The following is an 18,653-nucleotide window of genomic DNA, read 5'->3' on the forward strand; positions in this document are numbered from 1 at the left end:
CCATAGGAGTTTTAGAATCAGTTTGTCCATTTCTACGGAAAAAACCTACTGAGATTCTGATTGGAATTACATAGAATTATAGATAAATTTGGGGACAGTTAACACCTTAGCAATTTTGAGACTTTTAACCCATGAAAACAGTATAGCTTTCCATTAATTTAGGTCTTCGTTGGTTTCTCTCGGCAGTATTTTATAGATTTCACTGTACAGGTCTTAAACATCTTTTGTCAGATTTGTACCTAAATATTCCATATTTTCATGCTATTTTTAATTAAATTTTTGATTGGTTAATACTAATAGATGGAAATAGAATTGATTTTGTATCCTGCAACCTTATTCTAATAGCTTTTTGTAGATTCCATCAGGTATTCCACGTAGGCCATCATGCCTCTGTGAATAATGACAGTTTTACTTCATCTTTTTTTTTGAGGAAGATTAGCCCTGAGCTAACATCTGCTGCCAATCCTCCTCTTTTTGCTGAGGAAGACTGGCCCTGAGCTAACGTCCATACCCATCTTCCTCTCCTTTATATGTGGGACGCCTACCACAGCATGGCTTGCCAAGCAGTGCCATGTCCGCACCCAGGATCCGAACCAGCAAACCCCAGGCCACCAAAGCGGAACGTGCGCACTTAACTGCTGCACCATCAGGCCAGCCCCCTTTTATTTCTTTTTCTTGACTTACTACAGTGGCCAGAACCTCTAATACAGTCTTCAATAGACGTGGTGAGAGAGAACATCCTTGCCTTCTTTCATTAAACATGACGTTTCTTGTAGATTCCCATTATCAATTTGAGGAAAACTCCTTTCTATAATCTAGTTTGCTGGAGAGGTTTTATCAGAGGGGATCTTGGATTTTGTTAAATACCTTTTCTGTATCTTTCGAGGAGATCATATGGTTGTTCTTTTTCAGTTTGTCAATATGGTGAATTATATTAAATGATTTATAAATATTAAGCCAGTCTTGCATTTTTGTGAAAAACACCACTTGGTCATCATGTATTCTTTTTCTATATTGTTGGGTTTGATTTGCAAAATATCCGTTAAGAATTTCTGCATTTGGGGCTGGCCCCGTGGCCGAGCGGTTAAGTTCGCGCGCTCCGCTGCAGGCGGCCCAGTGTTTCGTTGGTTCGAATCCTGGGCGCGGACATGACACTGCTCATCAAACCACACTGAGGCAGCGTCCCACATGCCACAACTAGAAGGACCCACAACAAAGAATATATAACTATGTACCGGGGGGCTTTGGGGAGAAAAAGGAAAAAAGAAATAAAATCTTTAAAAAAAAAAAAAAAAAAAGAATTTCTGCATTTGGGGCTGGCCCAGTGGTGTAGTGGTTAAGTTCAAATGCTTCACTTCAGCAACCTGGGGTTCGCGAGCCATGCTGTGGTAGCGTCCCACATACAAAAAAATAGAGAAAGATTGATGCAGATGTTAGCTCAGGGACAATCTTCCTCACCAAAAAAATAATAATAAATAATAATTTAAAGAAAAGAATTTTTGCATCTGTGTCCATAAACAATATTAGTCTGTAGTTTTCTCTTCCTGTAATGTCTTTATCTAGTTTTGGGATCAGGGTACTGCTGGCCTTATAAAGTGTGTTGGAAAATATTACCTTCTCTTCATTTTTCTGGAGAATTTGTGTAGAATTGGTATGATTTCTTGTTTAATGTTTGGCAGAATTCCCCAGTGATGCCACGGGGGCTTGGAGGTTTCTGTGTGGGAAGCACTTTATCTGTAAGTTTTATTTCTTTAATAGATGTGGGGCTTTTTGGTTTACCTATTTCTTGCGTTTTGGTAGTTTGGGTCTTTGTAGGAATTTGTCCACTTTGTCGAAATTGTCTAATTTATTGGCATAACATTGTTCATGATATTCGTTTATCATCCTTTTAGCGTCTGTAGAATCCGTAGTGATGTCACCTCTCTTATTCCTGATGTTGGCAATTTGTGTATTCTTTCACTGTTTCTTGATCGGTCTAGCTAGAGTTCTATTTATTTTATTGATATTCTCAAGGAACCAATTTTGGTTTCATTGATTTTTCTCTCATTTTTCTGTTACCTCTTTCATTGATTTGTGCTTTGATTTTCATTATTTCCTGTCTTCTGTTTACTTGGGATTCAAGTTATTCTTTTTCTAGTTTTTTAAGGTTGAAGCTGAGATCACTGATTTGTCGTCTTCTTTCCTGTTATAGACACTTTCATACTATGTCCTGCTTTAGGGAATTTTTATTTTCATTCGGTTCAAAAAACTTTCTAATTTCCATGTTGATTTCTTCAATTCATGGGTTGTTTAGTTTACAAATGTTGGGGTTTTTCCCAATATCTGTCTGTTACTGTTTCTAAGGTAATTATCTTGTAGTCAGAAAACATAAAAGTGACTTGAATCCTTGTAAATTTATCAGGGCTGTCTCATGGCCCAGGATCTGGTTTATCTTGGTAAATGTTCCACATGTACTTGAAAAGAATATATATTCTGCTGATGTGTGGAGTGTTCTATAAATGTCAAGAAGGTCAAATTGGTTAATAGAATTCAAGTCTTCTATCTCCTTATTGATTTTCTGTCTACTTGTTCTATCAGTTATTGAGAGTGCAGTGTTGAACTCTGACTATAATTGCACATTTTTTAACGTTTTTATTGAGATATAACTCACATACCATGCAATTTATCTGTTTAAAGTGTACAGCTAAATATTTTTTACCATCACCACTATCCAATTTTAGACATTTTAGTCCTCCCACAAAAAAGAAACCCCATACCCATTAGCAGTCATTCCCCATTTCCCATGACCAACACCACAGCTCTAAACGACCACTAATCTATTTTCTATCTCTATAGATTTTTTATTTTGGATGTTTTATATAAATGGAATCATAGAATATGTGGTCTTTTATAATAGGCTTCTTTCACTTAGCCTAACATTTTCAAGTTTTATTCATGTTGTAGCAAGTGGCATTGGAACTTCGTGCCTTTTTGTTACTGAATAATAATTCATAGTATGGATATACTACATTTTATTTGTCCACTATCAGTTGGTGGAAGTTTGGATTGTTTCTACTTTTTGGCTATTATGATTAATGCTTCTGTGAACGTTGGTGTACACCAAGTTTTGTGTTGTCATGTGTTTTTATTTCTCTCAGGTATTTTCCTAAGAGTGGAATTGCTGGGTCATATAATAATTCTGTTTAACTTTTTGAGGAGTTGCCAAATTGTTTTCCAAAGTGGCTGCACCATTTTTCGTCCCCACTAGGAATGTATGAGAGTTCCACATCCTTGCCAGTATTTGTTACTGTTTTCTGTTAAAACCATCCTAGTGAGTTCGTTGTGGTTTTGATTTGCGTTTCCCTGATGACTAATGATGTTGAGCATGTTTTTATGTGCTTATTGGCCATTTGTCTATCTTTGGAGAAATGTCTATTCAGATTCCTTGTTCATTTTTCAGTTGGGCTATTTTTCTTTTTGTTATAATTCTTTATATATTCTTACATATTCTGGACACAAATACCTTATCAGTTCTGTAATTTGCAAAGGTATTTTCTCATTCTCTGAGTTTTCCTGTCACTTGCTTGGTACCATTTAGAGCACAAAGGTTTTTATTTTTGATGCAGTCCAGTTTATTTTTTCTTTTGGCACTCGTGCTTTTGGTGTCACATCTGAGAAACCGTTGCGTAACCTAAGGCCACAAAGGTTTACTCTAAGAGTTTTAAGACATTTTCTCACTTTTCTGAAACAATCATTTCCTCTCTCTCTCTGTCTCTCTCTCTCTCTCTCTCTCTCTCTCTCTGTAAACCTGCTTCTCCCCCTTGCCCCGACCCCACCTGATGATCTCAGCTCCTTTTTATTGAGAAAGCAACCCCTCTTCTTCCAGTCTCCAGCCCTGTGGTGGGCCTGTGTCTCTCCTCGTCCTCTTCTGTGCCTGACTCTGACAAGGAGCGGCCCCTTCACCTGGACTCTGCACCGCCACCCACCCTTTCCTGGACTTCACTGCTTCTGCTCCCTCTCCTTGTCTGCATCTGCATGTAAGCATGCTGCCGTGTTTCTCATCTTTAAAAACCGTTCCCTGGCTCCACGTGGCTCTGCTCCCCTTCACGTGTTTCTCAGGCGTTTCTCACACTGCCTCCACGTCTCAGCACTAATTCCTCCAGCTCCCTCCAGTTGCTCGTGTTCCTGTCCCTCCACTGAGCACCTTTGTTCAGATCACCAGCCATCTCCATCTTGCCAAGTCCAGGGTCACTTTTTTCCTTAGTCAAGCGCGGCAGGATGAGGCAGTTCCCACGCCCTCCTCCAGGCACTCCTGTCAGCTTCTGTGAGACCGGACCCTCCTGGTTATCCCCCACCACACTCGGTGTTTCCTGTTTCCTTCGCTAGCTCCCTGCTCGTACTCACTTGTGAATATTGGAGCACCTCAGAATGAAGACCTGGGCCTCCCTCCCTGTCAGTACTAGGGAACCGCATCCTTCCCCAGGACTTTAAACATTGTTTGTGTGCTGGTCACTTCCGGTTGTGTTTCTCCAGCTCAGAACTATCCTGTGTGCTCCACACTGGCAGGTCTAACCACCTTCTTTAATAAGGGATATCTCTAGACGTCCATCCCAGAGTTAACATGTTCTGTACTCTGCTCCTCCTCATCTCAGTAAATGACACCACATCCATCCATTTGCTCAGGCTCCAAACCCAGGGGTCATCCACAGTTCTTCCCGTCACATCCTGCATCCAGTTCATCACCAAGTTCTGCCTGTTCTGCCCCCAGATGTGGTTCAGATCTGTCCACTCCGCTCCCTCCTGCCTGCACTCGTGCCCCACGCCAATCCACTTTCTGTACCGCAGGAAAACTGCTTTTTTAAAAATGGAATATAGCGTGTTATTCCCCTGCGTGACGTCCTTTAGTGACTCACCGTTTCGCCTGAGGTAAAATCCTTACCGTGAGCTCCTTACCCTGCTCTGAGGCAGGGCTCCATGATCCAGCCCTGCCAGTCTCTGCAGCTGTTATCTTCCACCACACTCCCCCCACTCACTCCGTACCATCCACACTGGCCTTCTGACCTTTCCCAAGCCATGCCCGACAGCCCCCCGCCCCGCCAAGAGTCCTTGTGTGTGTGTCCTCAAGCCTAGAACACCCTCCCCTGCTTTTGCGTGACCAGCTCCTCATCCTTCGTGTCTCACCTTTAACGTCGTCTCCTCAAAGAGGCTTTTCCTGACCGCCGTCCGCACACGCACATCTGCATGCACATTATCCTCATCGTAGCGCAGTGGGTCTGTGTCCTTACAGGCCTCTGGGAGCTCGTTTGTTGTTCATCACCTCCTTCCCCACCAGAGCGTCAGAAAGGCTCTTGTTTGCCTTATTTACTGGTGGGTTCTCTTCCCAGTGCCTAGAACCTGCCTGCCACATGGTAGGCATCTGATTAGAGCTTGCTGGAAGAAGAGCAGGCTGGGAAAGGAAGGAAAGAGAACGCATTGAAAGTGAGGAATTTCCTGTTTTAAAAAGTCCTCTGCTGAGGTAGTAGGAGCAGATGGATGACAGAAGACTGAAGGAGCATTTCATGGAATCAAACCATGGCAGCCTCTTGGTTTCCTGGTTATGAAAGAAACACTGAAACTGTCTTGCTTTTTCCTCATATGTTTCATCCTCCTGTCTCTTCCTCAAGACTCAGAGAGGATCATGTCTCCAGACTATGCCAGTGTCCTTTCTTTGGTATTGTGTACTCAGGATCCTTGGCCCACTGTCCTTAGCAGGACGCAGGTGCAGACACTTGTCCTGATGGAGAGGGGTTATCGGGAAGCACAGGAGAGCGTGGTTTTGCTGTCTCTTGGCCGTTAGCTTAGGCGTTTAAGCGTTCAGCAACAGATGAGAAGAGCCCGCTGTAAATAAATATAGTGATACGTGCTAGGGAGGAAGATAAAGCAGGACGGGGAGATGGGGAGTGATGAAAGGAGGGGACCTTGGGATGGGCCGTCTCTGAGGAGGAATCCCTGAACCAGGACCTGCATGAAGTCAAGGAGCAGCCACGGGAAGTTGTGGAGGGGAGCGTCCCAGACGGAGGCTTACTGTATCGAGCCATCTTTGCCTGGCTTTCCCTCCATTGTCCCCCTTTTAAATGGTGTGTCCGCCTTCCAGCCCAGACCATAATTCTACTGCTGATTTGAAGGCCAAGCCCACGGCCTTCTCCACTGTTCTGTAAGTATGTGCTGCATACCTAGGGGGGCCGTTCCCGTGAGTGGGCTCTGTAGCTTTGAGTATTTCTTATGACTCTTTTCCAGCAGGTGGCAGTAGAGTTCATGGGAACAGGGTGGCTTTTTCTAACTTGCCCAAAGGTAGGTTTGCATTTAGGCCAGTGTTTTTATCCCATTTTCCTTCTCTGATGCATCAAGATCTTTTTCTCTCTGGGCCCCAGCCTTATGCTCCAAGCTTTTCTTGATTGTTCTCTTTCTGTCTTTCAAATATTTCAAACTTAAAGAATTGCAAGCGTAATCCAAAAAACTCCCATGTAACCTTTGCTCTAGTTCACCACTTGTTGACATTTGTCCACTTTCGCTTTATTACTCCCTCCCCCCTCTCCAGATACGTGTGTTTTCCTGAACCATGTACGAGCTGGTTGAAAACATCCGGCCGCTTTACCCCTAAATACTTGGAGTGTGTTTCTCTCAGACACGAATTTGTGTGTCTTTTACATAGCCGCAGTACACTTACCAAATTTAGGAAATTTAACATTGATACAGTACTTGTATCAATTATGTAGTCCCCATTCAAATGGTGTCAGCTGTCCCAGGGATGTCCTTTATGACTATTTTTATCCCTTTATCCAGCGTCCAGTGTATGACCACACTTTGCACCTATCTGTTGTCGAGTCTCCTTACTCTTAATCTGAAAAAGTTCTTCCAGTTTTCCTTGTCTTTCACAACATTGATATTTTTGAAGAATACAGGCCAGTTGTTTTGTAAACTATTTCTCAATCTGGGTTTGTCTGGTGTTTTCTCGTTAGACTCGGGTTATGATTTTGGCAGGAATAGCCCAGAAGTGATGTTGCGTCCCTCCCGGGGCGTTCCATCAGGAGGCGCATGGGTCAGTTTGCTCCGTGACTCAGCACTCGGTGCGGACCTGCTCTCGGTCCTCTAAGCCTTCCGTGTTGCGATTGCTCTTGGAGCCGTGTGAACCGTGGTGTGGATGCACCTGGACTCTGGCTGTGGGAACTCTCCCGCTTAGTGTTTGCTCTCGTGAACACGCAGCATCCTCTTCAGCGTTCCTCTTCCATCAGGTGGGCCTCCGTTGCCTTCTCTCCTTTGTAGCATCTCTGTCTGGGACCCTCGGCTTCCCATCAGGGATCGCGATAGCTCTTCTTTCTCCTGGTAAGTCACATCCCATCGCCGGACTCGCGGAGCCAGTGATGATTTGTTCTGTACAACCAGCATCTCTTGAGTGTTTTCTTAGTTTCAGGTTGGGTTCCTTTGGCTCTAGCAAGCTCAGGCTTCAGAGGAGAGTATTGTAGCTGAATATGGGGAAGAATTAGGTGCCAGTGGCTCAGCTTGAATCAGATTCGAGTTCATTTAACCGTCAGTCAGTCTTCCAGGCAAACCATATCTTGATTGTAGTTAAAATTTGAGCGTTTACTGCGTGTCGTTTGCAGTGCTCAGCATGCTGCATGCATTAGCCTGATAGAATGCTTAAAACAACTCCAGGGAGTAGGTATCACTTTCTTTGTTTTAGAGAAAACAGGGTTTAGAAAGGTTATTTAAGGTAAGATGGCTAAAAATTACCCGGGCTCAAACTGATGTCTCTCCAGCTCCAAAGCCCGTGCTCTTCGTTATAAGCAAGGAGCAAAGAAGAAACTTGCGACAGGGCTGTGAGCGTGGACGTTCGCCGTCACAGGTGGAAATCAAATGCACTGTCATTGCCGGGCGGAGATGGCTAGCAGCTTACACCCAGTTTTTGAGGTGTCTTTAAGTAGAAGAACTTAGATCTTTCCAGTTTTCCAACCATGGAACCCACTTGCCTGGGGCAGTCTTGGTCTGTACCTGTCTCCTAACAGTTATGAATAGTTTAATAGTTATGAATACTTCATTTTCAGAAGTATCATGGTTTAGATAACTGTGTGGTCCCCTACCCATAGTGCTTCCTGAGTTCTCTTCGGATGAACACAGGGACTGGTGTTTCATTGTGACTAACACTGATAGGGCTTGGTTTATTTTTATTCTCCACTCTCTCTGCCACCACCCCAATTGATACGTTTTAAGTTAGATGGTTTTGTAGTCTGTTGACCCAACTATTTTGTAGGCATGGTTTGCTTAATTTAGTCAACAGTACATGAAGATTTTACCAGACTTGCTCTACCATCCTTTCTGCTGAAACGTTTAAAGTCAGTGACACTTTACCCCGTTGTACTTAAGTGGCCATCCCTAAAACATAAGTTCCTAAGTTTCTGTAAACCTATCCGGAAGCCAGAGGAACCCTTTGCAGTGTAAATGCTCACCCCAGTCCTGGTGTGATTCCACTGATGAGATTCTCCTAGGGAGGGTGCTCCTGGACCTCTGTGCAGCGTCGTGCTGCTCAGCCGCGAGCCTCCCTGGCCTTGTGGCTCGTGGGCGTTTATGTAACTCTGTTCCCTTTTCTTTGGCAGTGCACGATCTGATTTTCTGGCGAGATGTGAAGAAGACTGGGTTTGTCTTTGGCACCACGCTGATCGTGCTGCTTTCCCTGGCAGCTTTCAGTGTCATCAGTGTGGTTTCCTACCTCATCCTGGCTCTTCTCTCTGTCACCATCAGCTTCAGGGTCTACAAGTCTGTCATCCAGGCTGTACAGAAGTCAGAAGAAGGCCATCCATTCAAGTGAGTTGAAGTATCACGAGTAACGCTCTGCAGTTTAGTGAAGGAGTTCGCTGAGGCTGGTCAGGGCTAGAAGTCAGCCCTGACTAACACTCAAGAATCCCAGGGCCTAATGCGGCTGGTCGGTGGCAGGAAACGTCAGCTGGGAACCTTGGGGCCGCCTGAAGAGGTGACCGAGTTAGAGCCAAGACCTTTGGACAAACTAGAAGCTCACACTTTAAGACTCAAGAGGACGGTCTAAATTCCCTGAGCAGAGTCAGGGCGGCAGAGCATCTGGAGCAGTGCTCAGTTAGAGGGGTCCCGGGTACACCGGTGGGCCCCCCAGAGTTAAATCTGCAAACAGCTTTGAAATCTTGGTATTGAGGCTTGGCGGTCTTGATGAAGTCAGTAGGTTGTGCATTTCTGGAATCCAGTTGCTGGCTTTTCTGGCTGTGCTGTAACTTTAACAAATGTTTTCCTCACGGAAATCCATTTAAAATTAGCAAATGACAGTTTTTTTAAAACCCTTTTCTCACAGAGGAGGAAGCCCTGCCGTGACCCTCAGGACCATGACACACAGCTGTCTAGCTGTCGCTCTGGTCCTTGTGTTTTCTCTCAGAGGAAACAGAAGGCATGATTTAAACCCTGTGGCCTTGAAAAAGTTCTTGCAAATTAGTTTTAACAAATTGACGGTGGTTGAATGAGTGAGTGCCCACAAAGTCGTTATGTCTCAGCAGGATTTTTTTCCCTTTTGCGTGACACCCTTGTAGATTTATTTATAAAATGTGTTTTGCTAAGATGTTTGAATTATAACATCTAATTTTTATAACTTTTGTGTTTGGTAGTAAATATTTTCGTAATAAATCAGAAAGAAAAATGTGCCTGTTACTCTGCTGTTTTTCCTGCAAGGCTGTGTGCTCTTTGAGGCAAAGGCAGCCTCCTCTCCCGGGATAGCCCGCACCCGGCCCCGGGCGCTCAGGAAGTTCTGCCTGAGGGGACAAGTTGTGAGCACGGTTACGTCTCAGTTCTGTAGTCATCTGGGAACAGAACCTGAGTCTGTCCGTCTTTTCCTCTAGTTTTCAGCACTATCAAACTTACTATCTCCACTCTCCTTTTTCTTTCTTTTTTTTTTTTTTTAAGGTTTTATTTTTTCCTTTTTCTCCCCAAAGCCCCCCGGTACATAGTTGTATATTCTTCGTTGTGGGTCCTTCTAGTTGTGGCATATGGGACGCTGCCTCAGCGTGGTTTGATGAGCAGTGCCATGTCCGCGCCCAGGATTCGAACCAATGAAACACGGGGCCGCCGGCAGCAGAGCGCGGACTAAACCACTCAGCCACGGGGCCAGCCCCTCTCCTTTTTCTTTTTTAACAAATATTTTATAATTCCTCCTTTATCACTTTGAAATGAAATTCATAGATAATATATCTATAAACAAAAATAGATTATAATTGTAATATAAAGGAGCCATAACACAGAAAGCCATTTATAATAAAATAATATGTATTCCAGTCAATATTTAATTGCTTGGACATGACTACACCAAAGAAACAATAAAGACATCAGGTATTTGCACCTACATGTGTAATCTCTAATACAGATGTGATTTTCCAAAATGGTGAAAACCATCATCGTATAGTTTTAGCATAAACAAAATACAATTTTAGAAGATTCAGGATATGTTAAAACCGTGGGGAAAATATAACCTTGTTTTTCTGTCTTCTGGGCTCTTGATGATTATAAATGGCTCACCTTCATGAACTTCCTCTGGGGCAGTAAAAGTTAAGCAGGACGTAGGAGAGGCGGTTCTTTGACGTGTGTGACTGTCCCATCCTTTGCAGGCATCTGGCGTCTTTGCCTCTGCCCACTAGATGACAGTGGTGCCCCCACCCCTCCCAGGACAGCAAAAAATGCCCCTACAGGTTTTTAAAAGGCACCCTTGGGGGCTTTCACTCTGAAGAATCGCCCTATCGCCCTGCTAACAAAGAGATCCTTTCCTTCCTGGTCCAATGTGTGACTGTTGTTTCTTCTCCCGGAAGAGCCTACCTGGATGTGGACATCACTCTGTCCTCGGAAGCTTTCCATAATTACGTCAATGCCGCCCTGGTGCACGTCAACCGGGCCCTGAAGCTCATCATCCGTCTCTTTCTGGTGGAAGATCTGGTCGACTCCTTGAAGGTTAGTTGTTTCTACAGCTTTTGGTGATGAGGCTGAGGAAAACCAGGGGTGAGGTTGTGATTCAAAGGAAAAGCAGTACATAGGGTTTTATCAGACAGAAGAATGTATGCTTATCTCCATCGGCCTGTAGAAGTGGGCATGGGAGTGACTAGAGAAGGCGTCCCCTGCACCCTGAGAACTAACATCAGAACAGCACTGATGTAATTGACAGAAACGCAAGGGCGGTCTGTCCTTCAGGCCGAAACGAACTACAGACTTCTCTCATGCACCCTCAACTGTATAGTGCAAATGGGGTGGCCTTCATTCTGAGATTATTACCTTACGCAGACTTAGCTAGAGGAGAATGGCATCGGCTCCCCTGAGTTTCGCCTTGTGGTTATTCCTGCTAACCCTCTGACGTTGGCCTTCACAGCTGGCTGTCTTCATGTGGCTGATGACCTATGTTGGCGCTGTCTTCAATGGAATCACCCTCCTGATTCTTGGTAAGGGAGCAAGGAGTGTGGCTCTGCGCTCTTTGAAGTGATTGGTAAGAGTGAGAGCGAAGGGACTGCTCCCCAGGGCGTCCCTCCCCCGTGTGGCCCAGCCTTCAGCTTCCGCACAGACCTGAGTGGAGGAACCTGTGTTTATGGCCGTCTGTGTATTAAATGGTCCTAACTATAAAGAAATAGCAAAACAGCCAGAAGAAAGGGAACTTGTCTGGATTCGGCTTAAATTTGGGGATTTTACTTCTAGAAACCATTTTCATAATTCGGAAATTATTTGTGGTACAAAGAAAGCATCTGTGTACCTACATCTGACTGTCCTTAATTGAGAGCTGTCGCCAGGGTTTCTCATATTGAAGAGCTGTTTCTGTTGCAAGAGGAGAAGTGTCTGTGTTACTTGAATCTTGAGACTTTATGACTGTCTGACATTTATACATGCCGTGTCCTGTGATTCTGTCCTACAGCCGAACTGCTCGTTTTCAGCGTTCCAATTGTCTATGAGAAGTACAAGGTAAGCGTTTGTCTGTTTCAAATAGGATATACCAGTTGTTGTATGACTAGTTGTTAGTTCATGTTTTAGGCATTGAAAGTTTGGAGCAGTCTTTTTCTAACCATTTCTAGTGTCTCATTTTGTAAGTCAGCTGCCTATAAGAAACCGCTGTCAGTGGTTTTCTCCAAGGAGAGAAACTGAATGTCTAGGAGGGAGAAGGATGAGAGGAGACTTGCTTTTATGCCTCGTTGTGCCTTTTGAGGTTTTATCACATGGGTGCTTATCTGTTTAAAAAAAAAGTTGAAAAATGCTTAAATAAATAAAAGCTGGTGTCTTTTAAAAAGAAATGTAAACTATTAAGACTATTATGGGACTCCATCGGTGTGAACAGCTGCTTGCGTTGTGGGTGGGGTGTAGAGTATACTGCGTGCTGTGACGCTGTTCTCATGGAGTAAGTCATCCGTCAGCTGACTTTATTTATGGCTTTTTGATGTTAAATGAATTAGTCTTACTTAAGAGCCAAAACACATTTGTGATGACAGAATATAGGTTAGACACAGTTTCTGGTATTCAGAAAATGCCATACTCTGGTGTCCCTAAAGAAGACCTAGCAAGTGAGACTTACCCCTGCGAGAGAAAGGAGTAGTCTGACTTCAACAGAGCATGCGGTGTTTCTGGCATAATTTTAAAATGCTTTTTAAAATTGGGCGTTATTTTTATTCTCGAGAATATTCAATAGTGTTTTTAAAAAGTGGTTAAACTAGACAAAAGAACGTTACCTTCAGGAAGATTGTTAATCTCTGTGTCGCCACAACTGAGTCGCTTTTCCTTCCTTTAAAGACCCAGATTGATCACTATGTTGGCATCGCCCGCGATCAGACCAAGTCGATCGTTGAAAAGTGAGTACGCATAGGTTCCAAATTTCATCGAGACGTGTGCTTTTCCCCCCGATTATTTTTAGTCCCCTGTGTAAAATGCTGATGCTAAAGAAAGTAATTTTCACGCTGAAAAAAAACCTCGGTTAATAGTTTGATTTGACTAGAAAGTACTTCATCCACTTCTTTAAAAAACCGTCCTTCGTATCTTAGATTAATAAGGGTGAATGGAATCAGAACCAGTGTGCCTTTTGGACTGGCTTTTAAATGTTCATGGTTGTCTCCACCTTCATTTATTTTCACATAGTTTGTCAGTTTTAAGCCAAACTCTTCCTTCTTTTTCCAGAAACAAAAGTTTTAGTAAAATACATGAGTTAAGGGTTTACACTACCTCTTTTTAAGACTACCAGATCCCTCTGTTTTCCTCTTTTTTTAAACTAATTTAGTATTTAAATCAAGTAATAAAATATTGATAGACATTTTTATGACTCCCTGTATCAAGGAACTGTTTTCTTTTTTTTAATTCTGAATTTATAGCAGACACTATGAACCCAATGCTTCAGATTAAAATGTCAACATTTTTTCGTATTCAGATATTCTTTAAGAAACAAAACATGGCAAACAATCACATCCCCTTTGTGGGCCCCCCTGCATCCCTTTCACACCCCAGATTTTAGTGCTTTTTCCAGCTTTGATAAGAGGAAATTGTGACCACATCCAGACAGCTCTGGCTGGATGTCAGGGTCTGTACTTGCTCTTTTGCTATTTTAGATACGCATTGGAGCTAAAACCAGGCAAGGACAGTTAGCACAAGTACGTATCTGGTTGCTGGTTGCTCCTGATCGTGAAAGATGGTCACAGCTTAGCCCTAAACCTGGTGTCTTGATGAGGGGTGTCAGCTGACGGGGCCCCTGCTGTGGGAAGGAGCTTTCCCATTAGCTGAGGGATGTGAATGACCTTAATGAACACGGTGAAGGGCAGCTGTGGTGTCCTGTGAGGGGCTGGGGACTACTGCCAGCTCCTCTGGTTAGTTTTTTTATGTATCTCCTTGACCCTTGACTCCTGGTTCCTTTTGTGGCACTCGTGGGTGACCTGGCCTTCCCAGAGAAGTGGCTCTTGCACTGCCAGTGTGTAGAGCACAGGCAGCAGGCATTATGCCCAGACACCCCTTACTCTTCTCTGGAACCCCAGTGAAGGACCCGAGGTTCTGGCAGTGAAAGGCCAGCAGCAGGCAGCGGCGGCAGGAGCTGGAGTGGATCTGGGTGGACCTCTGAGCTCCTCCCAGACCAGTCTCGGCCCCTGCTCCCTCATCCAGCCGCCCTGCGGAAGTGAGGGAATGTTTCTCACGCTGCTCCAGCAAGTCCTGGACTATCTTCTAGCATCACTGTTAGAGGAAAAACCTAGAACTAATGTAATAGCTGTGTTTTCACCTTTTTTTTCTTTTCCTCAATAGGATCCAAGCAAAACTACCTGGAATCGCAAAAAAAAAGGCAGACTAAGTACATGGAAACCAGAAATGCAACCATTACTAAAACACCATTTAATAGTTATAACGTTGTTACTTGTACTATGAAGGAACGTGCTCAGTGTCAGCTTGAGCCTGCATTCCATGCTTTTTTTTTTTTTAATTTGGTGTTTCTCCCCTCCTTTCCCTTTACCCGCAGTATCAAGCACAAGAATTGTTGGATTAAAAAAAGAACTGATATCTTAGAACCCGAAAGAATCAATTGAATAGGATAAATCAGTACGTCAGTGGTGGAGCTTTTGCCTGTAGCTTGAGAGGGGAAAGGTGGGAGGGAAAGGAGAAAACGAAAGCTGAAACACATCTCTTGGGTCCTCCTGTTCCGTTTTCAAGGACCAGTCAGCTTCCCATCATAGTTTTGCCGTTATATTTAAGTTAAGAAATAATGATTAACTTCTGAAGAAATTATCTGGGACAAGAGTGGGGTGCCCTCGCTCCCGTCTTCCTGCCCCCCAGTGTGAGCAGCTCCTCCTGTATAGTCCTCTTCTTCACTGAATGCTGGAACCTCCAACTCCCAGGGACTTCTGGGTGGTAACAGTGACTCCTGATTCCCAGAATGCCATCGATGACCAAGAATGGAAACAGAAAGGGGGGCTGGAGAGGGAGTCCCCGGAGCCCTGCTGAGACTGCTCCCGCCCCCTCAGCCCAGGGAAGGCGGGCTCCACCGTTTGGGAAGGTGCTGTCTCTGTCATTTCTGTTGGGCAGCAGTTCTGAGCTTGAGTTTGAGAACTCTTCCCTGAATGTGCTTTCCTCCCTCTTTCCTACCCACCTCACCTCAAGTTTAATAAATATGGTTGTACTTTTCTTATTATGAAATAAATGTCTGTAACTGCTGTACACTGCTGTAAACTTGTTAGAGAAAAAACTACTCTGCATGCGGGCTCCTCAGTTGTTGAGTTATTGTAATCCTCAGTCCGTGGGGGGGAAACGTTCTCAAGAGGTGAATTACAGAAACTGTACTAAAGGCCTTTTTTCTTGATCTTTTCCCTACGGCTCCCTCCTTCGCAGCTACATCTTTAACCTTTGCTCATCACGTTGCCCGAAGGACCACAGCCGAGCTGGCTTGAGAGGAGACCGTGTGTGTCTGTGGTCGAGAGACCACACATTAGCGTAGGAAGTGCATTTTGTGGTTCACATGGAGTTTTGACTTTGAGGCTAGCTTACTGGGTGTGTGTTATGTTTTGAGGGCTCCTTTCGTTTTCAGGCACATATAGCCCCTCTGCCCTGGCCCGGGGTGCTCCTTTTGAGAGTGTTTTCCAAAACCTAAGCTTTAAGTGAGGGCAGCCAGGCCGGGTGAGCCTGTGCTGATGGGCTCCGTGCACAGGAGCAGCTCGGGCTGGCATGGATGGAGCGCGGTTGGGCATCTTTGATTCCCTTTGAGGCTGATAAGCATCTCCCTCCCCTTCCAACATGAACATTCGGTAAACTTGGAAAAAAAGTCGTCTGTGAGTTCCTTCAGATTCTAACTCGTAGTCATGATAATCCAGAGGGAATATGCGCTGGTGACTTTAAAGTAAGGGCTACAATCTCCGATGGACCGCAACTCTGTAGAAGGAGCGGAAGGAAGTTTTCCACTTTTTTGGGAAAATTACTTAGGACTTTAGATGAGTAAAAGGTACCTTTGCCTTACTTCTCTTATTTCCTTAGCCCCCTTTCCACATCCTTCTCGATTTTTAACCTGATTTCATGTCCTAGTAGGAAATGCATTCTCCATCCCCGTCCTTTGCCCTCCCAGGAAGTCAGAGCACTGCTCATCACTTTGGGCTTCCCCTCCAAAGGACCTTATTCTGCACTGGAAGCCTCCACACCCAGCTCTCGTTTTGTTACTGCTGTGTTTAGATAATTGGACAGATCTTTGTGCCACACGGGAATTTTTTTTTTTAAGAAAAACCTATAGATGAAAAATTACTAATGAAACTGTGTGCGTATATGTGCGTGCAACATAAAAATACAGTAGCACCTAAGGAGCTTGAATGTTGGTTCCTGTAAAACTGCAAATTGATGTGTTATTAATAAAAAAAGCAACAACACAGTGACCGTGGTGTCATTCTGCTAACTTTATTCTTTATACACAGTTTGGGTAAAGTAAGAACCAGACAAGGCTGCCACCGGCCCCACCCCTACTCCACTTTTGAGGCTTTAAAAAGTGACTCGTAGTCAATACTGGGAATGATTCCCCAGATTGTGGAATTTCCATAGTGGAGCAAAAGTGTGCATTTGGTTTCTGAATGGAAATGAGACCCTCTAAGAGGTGGCCTTAGGAGGAAGATGAGGAGTGGAAGTGGCCAGACAGGTCTGTTATCCCAGTTCAGCCTCACGCCAACCTAGGAGGGTTCCCCGCCCGCGACAAGAGGCGGCCTGCAAACCCCCCAGTCCCTGCGATTCAGTTGTCAGCCCCCAAGGACAGCAAACACATCAGACCTCCACACATCAGGTCTCTGCTGACAGAACTCACCTCGGATTTGCTCTTCTCCAAAACTAAGGCTGCCGTGACCCTTCAGCTGGATTTTTTAAATTTATTCAACATACCTCTTAGAAAACTTAGGCTGAAATTTAAAAAATAACTGATGCAAACAACTTCACAAATAGGCATACAAATGTTTGAATAATGTCACTAACATGGTATATAAATATGTATTCAGAGTAACATTTACATATTGGCCCTAATAGCAAGCATACCATTAACAAAAAATTCATGAAGCTTCACCTGTTCCTGTCAGACTCCCGAGGCAAGGAGGCCCAGCTAGAGATGACCTCCTGACCCCTGACCCCAACCCACAAGGCCACAGCTGCCATCAAAAGTAGGAGTCAGTACAGTGGCACGTCCTAGACCATGGGCGCTCAGAACGTCCCTGTGCCTCAGGCTCCCTGGGGGGCTGATCAGAGTGGGTCACTGGGCCCCACGCCAGCTTCTGATTCTGTGAGGCGGGGCCCAAGACTGCATTTCTACTAAGTTCCTAAGGTGAGGCTGCTGGTTGGGCGGCCACACTTAGAACCGCTGGAGGGCTCGGGTTGCCTCTCCATGAAGACACCCGCTCCTGTGCTCCTAAGGCTGGCTGCCCACCGATGGAGGGGAGCAACCACTCCCTAGCCGCCTTCAGCCCGGCTCCCCTAAACTTGGGCGGTGGACTTGGCTGACTCTAATGGGTTGCCCCAACTCGCCTGCTGTTTTTGAGCAGGCAGAGTGGCAAAAGTGGTAGAATGTCAAGCTGAAAACAACATGCATGAAAGAAAATAAAAGAATGGCAGTGCCCAGCCTGGTGCCATCCATAATGCCTGTTCTCAAGCTTTTAATGCTGCTTCAAAACCCGGGAGGTCCCAACTCACTGGGAATTCTCAACTGACAGACCATGCAGTCTTTCCTGAATTCCTGGTGGCATGAAGAACAAAGAATACAATGCCAGGGCCCTGGCCCTACTGGGGAGGCCTTGGGCCAGATGGCGGCCAGCCCCACTTCTGGAGTTCTGATGGAGAAGGCTGCTGCCCGCACCCTCCAGCCGAAATTGTGGTGGCAAGAGCTCCCCTGTGATGCTCCTTCCAAGGCCGAGGGCAGCTCTTTGCCATCCCCAGGAGGTCACGACCGCACTGTGATGGCCTGCAGCGCCCAGCACGTGCCAGCCCTTGGCAGGCCTTATGGGGAAAGAAATTCTAGCCACTTAGCAGAGATGGGAAGGCAGTGTGGCGTAGTGGCAAAGAACACTGAATTGGGAGTTGAGATTTTTATTCTAGTTCTCGTGCTGTTCCTACCTGGCTGTGTGATCATTTCCGTTCCTGGGCTTCATTTCACCTATCTGCAAGAGGGGTGGGGATGAGTACTAATTGGTCTCCAAGGTCTTTCCAACTCTGATCGTCTTGAATTATATAAAAATGCTATAAAATCCGTGGTATAAAATCCAGTTCCCAATCTAGAAGTCAAAGGGACTGGGCCCGAGGCACTTGAACCTTGAGCTCTGGCCTGGGGGCTGGGACGAGAGGAAGGGCTTCCTCTTCGCTCTCTGCTTTCCTACCCATAGAGGCAGCCCCCCGGGCCGGGTCCCCTCCTCCCGACCCAGGCCTTAAGCCCCTCCCTCTGAACTCCGTGCTCTCAGGCTTTTCGACCAAAGGAACTGGCCAGGTTATGCGAAGAGCAAGACAGTGGGGCCCAGAGCCTGGAGGAGAGGCCTGGAGAGTCACACAGTCTGGGGTGTTTGGGGTCCTCCCATCCCAGCCTCTGTCTTTGCTCCTTCCTTTAGGTCTTTCCTCCACCACCTCACAGCTTATCTCTGATACACGCATAATAAATAAGACATTTGCACATAAGGGTGACCGGGACAGCT

General features: G+C 45.2%; 1 protein-coding gene across 3 annotated transcripts in view; it reads left to right on the forward strand.

The window, feature by feature from the left end:
* The window catches only part of RTN3 (reticulon 3), a 62,662-nt gene extending 46,289 nt beyond the window's left edge, over window positions 1-16,373 (forward strand). For all 3 annotated transcript variants that reach the window (XM_023654264.2, XM_070228832.1, XM_023654263.2), the window contains 6 exons: window positions 8,610-8,817; window positions 10,830-10,968; window positions 11,381-11,450; window positions 11,915-11,961; window positions 12,781-12,839; window positions 14,269-16,373. In XM_023654264.2, the coding sequence (XP_023510032.1) occupies window positions 8,610-8,817; window positions 10,830-10,968; window positions 11,381-11,450; window positions 11,915-11,961; window positions 12,781-12,839; window positions 14,269-14,314 (569 nt within the window). In that variant the 3' untranslated portion in view covers window positions 14,315-16,373. The remainder of the gene's footprint in view (window positions 1-8,609; window positions 8,818-10,829; window positions 10,969-11,380; window positions 11,451-11,914; window positions 11,962-12,780; window positions 12,840-14,268) is intronic.
* The last annotated feature ends 2,280 nt before the right edge of the window (window positions 16,374-18,653 follow it).

Source organism: Equus caballus, chromosome 12 (genome assembly GCF_041296265.1).
Source record: "Equus caballus isolate H_3958 breed thoroughbred chromosome 12, TB-T2T, whole genome shotgun sequence".
Classification (NCBI taxonomy): Eukaryota; Metazoa; Chordata; class Mammalia; order Perissodactyla; family Equidae; genus Equus; species Equus caballus.